The 11526-nt window shown below is 39.4% G+C and overlaps 1 protein-coding gene across 1 annotated transcript; it reads left to right on the top strand.

Annotated features, from left to right (window-relative positions):
* Positions 1–1677: 1677 nt before the first annotated feature.
* Positions 1678–10270, top strand: LOC754546 (muscarinic acetylcholine receptor M1-like). Its single transcript, XM_030999508.1, has one exon. It carries the CDS (start codon positions 1740–1742, stop codon positions 3465–3467), a length of 1728 nt encoding a protein of 575 aa, XP_030855368.1. The 5' UTR covers positions 1678–1739; the 3' UTR covers positions 3468–10270.
* The last annotated feature ends 1256 nt before the right edge of the window (positions 10271–11526 follow it).

The following is an 11526-nucleotide window of genomic DNA, read 5'->3' as shown; positions in this document are numbered from 1 at the left end:
TATATGGGTCTGAATGTTTCTTCAAATGTTTACAAAAAGGGATGATATTCTTTCTGGATAGAATATCTTTAGCTAGCTAGTCGTTAAATTTAATCCGACAACCCCCCCCCCCCCCCCCCCCCCCAGTCTAGTGAAGCCCCCCCCCCCCCTTTTTTTTTCTTCCTCACGCTTTCCCCTCCATCACCCGCAAAACTCTACCCGAGCCGAGTACACTATCCTCCGAACCTCTCTCAAATCCTCTGCGTCTGACTCTTTCCCCCAAGGTGGGACTGAGACTGCAAAGAAGGATTTCACCTGGTGTTTTTATCTGCCAGCGGCACCTCATCCCAGCTCCATTGGTTTTTATTGAATTGTTGTCATTTCCCAATGTCAATAATCACGCCGAACAAAACGAAACCATCTCACGTGCAGAGAGGATAGCGTTAGGATACAACATAGAAAACATCACTGCCATTTTGGAACAGTTTAGAACAGTGATAGTAACGCGATTCATGTTAAATTTCATATTTGTTTTCACTATTAATAGTTTTAAGATCCCTTTTCAATCAAACTTTTTAAAATCTGTTGATCATTCAACCCATTGGCTCCATCAAGTTCCCGTAGCCGATTAGTAATGATCAAAATATATCTTATGAAACTTATATATTGGAATTAAATACTTTTAGGTAGAAGAGATGTGATATCCTTGCTGCTTTGTCAACAGGGAAGGGTGGAGTAGACTCATTTATACGGGTATATTAATAGAAACAAGTTAGTATAGGAGCATTTTTCACGCCATGAACATGACTCAAACTGCAACTGTCAGACAAATCAAACGAAAGTTTTTTCTTTACACTCCTTCAAATGCTTGGAGGTATTAATTTCCCAAGCTTGTCGTCTATCAATATCCCACTGGGCTTGTTTGTCCCGCTTTCATAAAACCTCTTCGTTTAGTCAGCTTGGCTCGTGGTAGAGCGATCATACATTGTCGCCGAGTTTTCATCCCTCTTTTCTTTCTGTCTTGCTACCATTTTATTACTCAAATTTCATTACTTCTCGTGTTATCGACGAGTTTAAAAGTACTTTCTATTTATCAATTGTAATTACCTTCCTTTTGTACCCATTTAAATTGTCATCAATAGGTGTCGTGCAACTTCATTCCACTTTGACGTATTTCCACAATTCTCAAGTAGAATTAACCTCACCCTCTCATTCTTTTCATTCCTCTATATCTCTTCGAATAATTCTCCTTTATACTCCCACTCTCCGTTCGTAATTTCCCCCTATATTTTCTTCCCCAAAGATATAGTAAGGTAAACAAGCCGAAGGCAGGCCATACCCGCAATGTTGACGGACAATTTGAATAATATTTATCCTACAAATGAGACAATTGCTTGGAGGAGGGCAGAGACATTTTAAATAGGACTTAGGGACAACACTAGCACGTGACTAGCGTACCGATCAAAACTTGCTCCCCCACTTTCACAATATTTTTGTTCATCAATAGATTCGAAGAATTTCTCCAAAAAAATATGATTTCTTTACAAGGGTAGAACAGAATTGACTGATATGAAACGATGTTATTTAAATGTTTAAGAAGCCCCTAGCTGATGCAACTTGAAATGCCTCATCATTCACTCTTGTTTGGTATTTGTATTCCAGTCCGCTAATTGATTATTTCCTTGATTTTTTTTTATTCCTTTCCTTTCCCTCTGCAGTGAGTAGCTGACTGGTTGGCTTGGCTTGCCTCACGAGTGGCTATGCCGCAAACCCTGAGCCCTATATCAGCCATATCCACGGCTGTTGTCGATGGATCCTACAACGACTACTACAACAACTCACTCTTCAACGACACAGAGACGGTTCTGCAGCCGTTCGGCGATCATGAGTTATGGGAAGCCATCCTCATCATCATCACCAGTGCCACTATTGCCATCTTTACAGTCAGCGCCAACGTCATGGTGTGGCTGTCCTTCTATATGGACAAGCAACTTCAGGTCGTCAACAACTACTTCATCCTCAGTCTGGCGACAGCCGATATCATCATCGGCGCCCTGTCTATCCCCATTTACACCTTGTACTTACTGCAGGGCGGTTGGAGACTAGGAAACATCTTCTGCGACATCTGGCTGTCAATTGATTATGTTGCATCTAACGCGTCCGTCATGAACTTGTGCATTATCTGTTTCGATCGATTCTTGTCAGTGACTCGGCCACTTACTTACAGAGCCAATCGAACTCCAAAGAAAGCTAAAGTTATGATCGCGTTGGCCTGGTTAGTATCCGTTGTAGTTTGGATACCACTTATAATTGGTTGGCAATTCTTTTTTAAAGCAGGAAGAAACGTACCCCCAGACGACTGCTATATCCAGTTCCTTTATGACGAGATTGCTCTCAATGTTGTTACTATAGTTATTGCATTTTATTTGCCGGTCGCACTCATGGGAACGCTGTACTACAAAATCTGGCGCGAAACAGAAAAGAGATCGTTGGAGCTGGAGAGACTACAGGAAGGTGGTCATTCCAGTGCCCCTGCCCGTCGGCTTCTTTCCAGTGAAGATACCGATGAAGAAGTTGGAGTTCGAGTCAGAAACACATCAAAGTGTCTCCGTTGTCCCTGCTGTCTGATAGCTGATCTAGGAGATGAAGAAGACGATAGCAGTGATCTAACAATCCACCATAACTCACCGTCCACTATGTCTTACTCTGCCAGCCTCAAGTCACGGCGGGGATCAAGGGCACAAGCGATCTTACCTTCGGACTCTCCAAGACACCACACTATCCGAGAACCTCCGAGAAGTGCCCATCAGTTGAACGGTAATCTAGCTGCCGCGGAAAACAACTCGAGTGATAATAATAAGAGTTTCGCTGCCTCTCTTTATACTATACTCATAAAGCTACCAGATGAAAGTCCCAACGCGAGCGAGGAGGACAAACTTCCCAAAATTACCATGGTGGAGGAATCGCCTCAAAGGGAACAGTCTTTGATTCAAGATCAAGAAGGAACTCGCCTCATGCCACCGGAAACAAACGGAAATGAAAAATCAAGATCGAATTCTGTAGCTAGTAACAACAAAGCACCTGCAAACAGTCAGTCCAATCTTAGCATCAGCACCATCTCAATGGTGAACAAAATGGCGGTTCGCGCCAAAACCAACGTAAATCGCAAACGCAAGTCACAATTGATACGAGAAAAGAAGGCTGCGAGAACACTATGTGCTATTCTACTAGCCTTCATTATCACATGGACTCCGTATAGCGTATTGGTGCTCATTTCTTTTAGTGGAATCAACAACGCGGCCGTCACCAGAAGTTTTGAAGTCGCATACTGGCTGTGTTACTTAAACAGCACGGTGAATCCTATTTGTTACGCATTATGTAATGCAACTTTTCGCAGAGCCTTTAAAAGAATTCTAACATGCCAGTGGACACCTCGCCACAGGAGACAACACAAGCAACGTCAGCAAGCGAAAAGGCGGGAGAGATGAAACGAGGCCTGCCTCTGAATTCAGAGTCATTTAACCTGTCAGAGTTTGATCGCTTATCTTCCCGTACATCGTCATTATATAGATTGTAGCTGATTTTATTTATATGATTAAACAATGTAGATGTACGATTCCAAGTAAACAGTACTTATATCTCATTTGTAACGTATGACGAAACTGGTTCAAACGTTTAGGAAGTGTCGCGCCGGAAGACATTTTCTTAAAATCATTCATTGATATCCACTTGATTGAAAGCACAACCCTCTCGCTACCTTCACCTCCCCCCCCCCCCTGATACGGCAAGACAACTGGACTATCGACTCCCTCCTGAAACCCTCTTTGTCTAACTATAATTTAGTCAGGGTGAACGAAACTCTGGCAGCCAAAATGACTCTGAGACAGAGTGCACAAATCTTGACGTCACTATCGTTGATCGGCCAAATGGAGATCGATCGACAAGAACATTAATGTCATTCTTGAGGCCTGTTCCGACTGGAGCGTACGTTCTATATCGTGTGGCCGTTTGGACCCGGTCAAAGTCCTTCTTGTGCTGCATCTGTGTGTTTCAGAAGCAGTCTGAATCAATCTGCACGTACAAAGAAGGGTTGGGAACCACACGGCAATCCCCTCGTGTTTGTTGGTCGAATCAGAAGCAATAGACCACAATATAAAAGGCTGGCGCAGTCTTCCTTCATTTTTTGTGCACTTTTATTAATAAATCACTCAATATTGTATTTTGATCACTTTGTAACAAGACTGTACTTGGCTTTCGATGAGTAATATTTTACTTTCAGAGTACACAATATTATTTGCTAAAAGATTTTTTTAATTCAGTAGATATTCATGTTAAATAGTGATAAAATGTATCCTGATAGTTTAATATACACGGGGTAAACTAATTTAGTTGTTAACTATATACATGTAGTCAAATCCGTTAGTATTTATCAAACAGGTGACTGATTCTCAAAATATACATTTTTTATATATTTATTTTTTCAGAACCAGTACGTTTCGGAATGTCAATATAGTACATACACCTATGCCCATAAAATAGGAAGACATTTTTTCCCTCTTTCCGTGAAATGATTGTGACAATATGTTTTAGTCTTGATAAAGTATATATCTTATCAGATTATTATTGATTACTCTCCATGACTCTCTAGATTTATTAATATATTCTGAGAAGGCATTAACTCTATCTGTCAAGAATAAATCCTATTGTCACAATGATTTCATGAAAAGAGGTAAGAAAATATATTCCAACTTTCTGGGCAACACTCTAATTATACTCAGGAAGTTGATTTCTAATAACCTAAATAGACACAAGGAAAACACCTCATCAAATAATATTTGAACATCGATAGTCCTCAAAATTTCCCAGAATGATACTTTTTAAGAAGACATTGCGGACTTCATCGCAAGTAAGAAACACAGCACCACCATTTAGTCGACAGAGCGCCAACGTTCTTAAAGGCCTACATTGATCTGTTAAACCTCGTTCACGTTTAAGGTCCTCTGTTTGAATAGATGTTAATGGCACGAGATATTGTGATGAATTTTATCCCTTGGCCTTATAAAATAATAACATTGTAATGCAAATTTTATGACAGCTTCACAGAAATCACGAAAAAGGTCAAGTTTAAGTACCATCCATTTCATAACAGTTGATGGCTTTAAGAAGTAATACTTATCCTTATGCTAAACAGTCCCTGTTTGTTCCTTTATTTAATTGTCATCATTAAGATCGGGCTCGATAGATTTTGCGATTCAAAATGTTCTTGCCTAATTCAAATATTCATGCGTCAAAGACTATAAAATATATATTTCGCGATATTCAATCTCGTCGTTATTTTATTCTTAGACATAGAGATGTGCATGACCAAAAAAGTAATTTATCTTGCCAGTATTATCTTTACTATGTCGCGCAAAAAAGTAGTTTCCTTGTTTGCGAAATAAGGTTAAGGATAGAATGCACATGAATGATAGTATCATCCCCAATATGTAAATGTAGTCATATCGCTTTCACCCACATTTTATTATGCTTTTGCGTTCATCTTTCATTCTACATCACGCTGAATGCAGTTTCCTCCGAATTACATATACCTCATTAATATCACTATAAGATACGTTAAAGCAGAGACATGTTAGAAGAAGTAACTCAAAAAAGGAAGGGCTTTCATGCCTTAATCATGATATATATTCAAAAAGCCTTGATACTTAACAAATTATTTAAAGTATGTGTCATATCTTCATGTCATATAGTAGGCCTATTTCTTGATCTATGTAGGGAATCGTTACTGTTCCGTTTACTCTCTGACCAACTGACCAAGCTATCCCCAGTCGTTGATTCGATAACAGAAAATATGCAGTTTATTTGGGCGCGTCCGATTGAGAAGTGTTTCACTTTTCTCTCTCGCGGCTAGCCGAGCTGCATTCCTACCCGATGGACGTCGGCGGCTCACCGCAAATTGGACATGACACAGCGGGGCAGCTGCGGGTAGGTAGACTTGAGAGATGAGCCGATACTCTGCAATGCTTTCCTGAAGTGTCAACTACCAATTGTATCACTCCAAGCAAAGCGTTGGCATTCAATTAACATTCTGTCACGACAACGTGGGAAGTGTTCTGGTCACCTTTCCTTTCTTTTTTTATTTGGAGTCAAATCATTGCCTTGTTTACAAATGCCGTTTCAAATATACAAGAGGCAGAGAACATGCAGTCCTTTTGTGTTTACTATGTGATGCAAAAGAACCCTTTGGAGCGTCAACCAACCCACTATCATTTCAATTTTCCCCTACAATTTCAAAATGACAACTCTCATTGACTCTGACTAGGCCTTTGGTATGACCTCTTTTCCCTACTTTCCTCCACGAAAGCTGAAAAGGTCAAATCATAAATTTGATATAAGGTTAATCTTTCATTCCTTCTTTACCTCATTTTCAATTACTAAGCCGTATATCGAAATTATGAGATATTGGTTTTCTTCCAAAAGGCAGTCTTATTCCAATTGATAACGTACATTATCCTGTTCAAAAGAAAGATACAATGAGCCGACTCCAACCTTCGGCAAGACAAGAGACATCGCCATGACAAGATATTGAACTTATATGTATGGACTTCAACTACTCTGACCTTTTGCCGAAGAAATCTAGACACATGTAAATTTACATTTCACTTTAATGACGAATCAGCACCATAAGACTGTACATGACGACTATCACTGACTTTGTTTTAGACTACAATTTTGTCCCCGGCAGACATGAGAGGTAGGTCGTTGATTCGAGGTAAGTTTCAAATTGAAGTACTATTGCACGAGGACAGAGCATGAATGAAATATACCTTTCGTCAGAAGACAACACCCCCTTAATATGTGATAGTAATGGAGAAGGAGATAGAAGTCGAATAAAATTTCAAAATTGCCTGAAAACTAGTGATAAAACACTTGACAATAATTTTTTAAAAAAAGGAAGTTTAACGTTTTTATCAAAGCAAAAATGTAACCACCATATTTCGACATGGTGTATGAGAGGACTATTCCTTTCTATATTTCGACATCGGATTTTGACACTGACCTTGCTAAAAGTGACACACATCTACAGAACAGTGCAACAAGCATTAAATTCTAATACACTACACTGGCTTGGGACGAAATACTCGACTAAGCATGACAGTGATTCGCAATACAGACAGCACTACGAACTCACATTGTGACGACTACAATCAACCGAAGAAGTGACCGGAAATGAAACTCGAAATTTATACACTAGAATATTTAAGGATTTCTATATGTTACCGGGTGTACAGATACTTTAGAATAATTTTCCCCATAACTTCATCTTGAATTCTAACTCGTCATCATTAAGAAGGAGGTATACAACTCGACATGGATAAAGCACACACCCACTTGAAGATGTCTTAGTGACTGCATGACAGGTTTTCGACTGTATGTGTGACGTATTTCCGATAATAAGTCGAAGATTTGGATGACCGACCATTGACAATATCATGCTATAACCAGGAAGCGACCAAACGTATTTATGACTAGAACAGGTAGGAGAAAACAAAACTAGGCCAACTACCTGAAACGCTGAATGCAAATTTTGTACGGATTCTTCGTAAGAACTCATAGACGAAATAATTACAACAAAATTACGAACTGCACATGTTAACTTAAAAATACAAGGGGCACACTAAAGAAAAACTGCCGGAATTGATTCTTAATTTTAAAAACAACCATGCTGACGAAGACTTGACGAACTTGACTTAACTATCATGACTTACAGACTATCGCAACGATGAAAACATGACCATGTTGGCGGAACCTGTCTCATTTCTTATACGCATTGCACATCAGGCACCATGTAATATAGGCCAACGTACGGCAGGGACTAGTTCGGTCTTTGACTGCATTGAATTATGAAGAACGACAAAACGCCTAGAATAACTTGGGAACTGACGAGTTTAATGACGAATATTCAGCGAAAATACAGACGAATATTGACGAAATTTTAACGCAACACTCATTAGAATTAGATGACCTCAATGTAACATCTTGACCGCAAAGTGTTTAAATCAGAAAGTTTTGACGAACGTTGTGAGGAGAACTGGAAGAACATGCATCAGAATTGACGGACGTACAGAGTGACGATAACTTGACCGAAAACTTATCGGACCGTCTAGACGAGCATTAAGACAAATATTTTAGGAAACTTTCATCAGAACCTACAGACGAACATGATAAAAACTTGACGAAGCACTTCACAGAACTTCTTGACGAGCATTCTGACAAAGGTTTGACAAAACACTCGACATAACCGGCAGACGAACATGGTGACGAAGACTTGACAAAACCTACGTCAGAACTTAAGAACACCATACTGCAAAATAGTCCTACAGATAACCATCGTGCCCGTTGGACACAAGACGTCATTCAAATGAAGACTCAAAAACGAATACTTGGCGTAACATTGATGAGAACTTACAGACGAGCAAATGAGAACCTGTATGAGAACTTACAGACCAGTATACAGTAGTGATTAACCCTGACAGAACCGTCATCAAGACTTACAGAAGACTGTAACGACGAAAAACTGACGAAAACTGTTTAAGAAATCTGGAGCGAGTATAGAAGTGACGAAAACTGGACGGAATCTGTAGGAAAAACTTACAGACAAGGATACTGACATTGACAAAAACTAACGCCACACTTACCACAGTCTTGACGTCTGGATAGTGACAATCGGTTTAATAAAAGGGTTATGATTGAAAAGAAATGTCCATGTTTGGTCAGAGTCGTTGGGCTTAAAGACTTTAATTTACCCGGCAGAACTCAATCAAACGGGACGTTTTCGAACGACCGTTTGACACAACTGTAGGATCATCATTTGACTTTTATTAAAGGCTTAAACTAGATGATGTTCAGACCGACTTGAAGAATGCATTTTCCTACGCATTCAGAATGACTTATTGACCATTTCCTTCGGACAGAGAAGGTATAGACAAACCAACTCATACCATACGTAAATCACTTTAATTACGGATGGACAGAACCAGAAGGCAGTGTTTTGGGGTTTTTCGGGGACTTTTCGGTTAGAACTCTGGTCACCCGGTTCAAAGTTTAAAAAACTATGACACAGGTTCAAATCAGCAAGAGAGTTACTCGGACACAGAACTGAGAACTTAAAAACGACTAGGATACTTATACCAGGACTATAGAGTCTGACCGATCGGACTAGACAGTGGTCGTCTATCTTCCGTGTGGTTACCAGCTATAATGACCATTTATGCTCATTCAATAGGCAAGTAACCCATCAACCCAAGAACCTGGGCCCCGTTGCACAAAACTTACTATTGATGGTAACTTTTCCATCAATGGCAATTACCATGATAACAGGGCTCAACAGCCAATCATAATCAAGGTTTCCATGGTAGCTACCATTGATGGCAAAGTTATCATCAATGGTAAGTTCTGTGCAACGGGCCCCTGGTGTGTTGTGGCTGCTGAGGAAGCTGCTGATCTTCAACATCAATGGAGTAAGACAAAGAAGACATACAAAGTACTACAGACAAAGACATGACTTAATTTGAAAGATAGAAGTCTGACATGTACATATTTAACATAGGATTTAAACTTGCAGTATCAAACGATCAAGGGAAATAGTTAACATACTTAACTAAATTCACATCAGTGATACTCTTGACGGTTGAGTTGACCCATAAACTGACGTTGACTATCCAAGATGCTCGGGAGACGTGTGCATATGTCAAACACCTCTTCCGAGTTTACCTATATTGAGTGTACTGTTATCAACGTGAAATTAAATCATATATCATTGGAATGCTCTTAACACTTCAAAATAATCACATATATTCAAAGATATTTTGGCTTTGACTTGTGATATCTAGACTTGGGCAATCGTCGGACTCTGGATGACTTAGGTATTTCCTGAACCTTGACTGGGAACTTGTCACCTCGTCCCAATATGATTAAAATAAATGTAGACTTTTCAATAATAAGAATAGAGTGCTTCATAACACAGACGTTAACGATGACCTTCGGACTCTGACTTTAATATAGACAAAATATATCTTAATAGTTTTAAATGTAACCTTCATTGTCTTAACGTCAACTCAAAACGAACTACGACTCACCCGTTGAAAAACACAATGACACGACTTAACTCCTTCAACCTCTGAAAACCACTTTGAAACGATGACTTTATACTCACGAACTGAAGAACAATGAATTCACCAACAGCTCGTGCAGAAGATACCTCAACAATAGCTGCCATTCAGTTTGGTCAGGAAGGATGAGTACAAAATTGTGATGAAGATCATAGATTTTCACTTTCACCATGTTTACTTGAGCTAAATATTCATGCTTTGTTAGCAATTGTATAGAGAATTTATTCTGCGGCATCGTTTCCTAATCTAAAATATGGACATTTGAAGAAAAAAATATTAATATACAAGAACTTGCGTTTTACCTATTATCGGTAGGCATTTTGAATAACATGAACTTTCGACAGTATTTAACATAGGATTTTAAAATGCAGTATTTAACGATCTAGGGACATATTTGACGTACACATATTCAAATCAGTGGTACTCTTGACGGTTGACTTGACCACAATCTGACACTGACAACCTAAGATGCTTGGGAGACTTGTGCATGTGTCAAACGCCTCTTCTGAGTTCACGTGTATCGAGTGTAATACTATGACTAGCCAGGTTCGGTGGCTTCGACATCATTGCGCAACGAAATGGTAGATCGACTGACTTTCAAAATGGCGTCTTACCTCACCAACTGACCTTAACCGAAGTTTTCTACAAACGAAATCTTATAAACATATTACACTTTTCTCTCTCTCTCTCTCTCTCCGCCATTCGGAATTATCTCTTCCTCATACTAGGAATTAGACTCGCAAACGGGTGCATTGTGAAGTGCGTCTGTTTACGAATGACCGATACTGCAGTACAGGATAAAATTAGAGATCCTTATTCGACGAAATCTCAACGTTTTGACAATAACTACGAAATCGACTACCAGTAGACCCGGAAAAACTGGAACACGAGACAATGTTTTGCAAACTGACAAAGGACAACTTAAATAAATTTTCATCTGAAGAATTAGACAAGAAGTTGTACATCAAACGGGAAGTAAACTACTTGATACCTGACCAATATCGGTTTTCTTCTGATTAGACTGCAGATTTCTACTGCATAGTTCAGTTAAGTGATAATAGGCAACATGACGATCGCATATATACGAATAATCACGCCGTTCCGTGCACACAATTATTAACTATATATACTGAGACTTACGACTCGCGAATTACCGTTAAACCATACCAGTACTTCATGAACTTTCCAATAACTTCGACTTCAGGTACTTGTTAATGTAGGACGTACGACAAAAAGGCTTAAGACAAAAAGGAACACCTACAAAACAATAAATGGATACGATTTTCGCAATGGTAAACTCAGACGCTATGTCTGGTACCATATCCATTCCAACTAACTGGACCTTTTCAATGCTGACTTGCCAACAGGAAACTGACCA

Source organism: Strongylocentrotus purpuratus, unplaced genomic scaffold, assembly GCF_000002235.5.
Source record: "Strongylocentrotus purpuratus isolate Spur 01 unplaced genomic scaffold, Spur_5.0 spur5_scaffold_5, whole genome shotgun sequence".
NCBI classification, from domain to species: Eukaryota; Metazoa; Echinodermata; class Echinoidea; order Camarodonta; family Strongylocentrotidae; genus Strongylocentrotus; species Strongylocentrotus purpuratus.
The sequence above is the reverse complement of the archived record's forward strand: the minus strand, read 5'-3'. Positions and strand labels throughout refer to the sequence as shown.

Excerpts from the sequence above, each read along its gene's own strand:
- LOC754546 (XM_030999508.1), top strand. The coding sequence starts at position 1,740 with ATGCCGCAAACCCTGAGCCCTATATCAGCCATATCCACGGCTGTTGTC.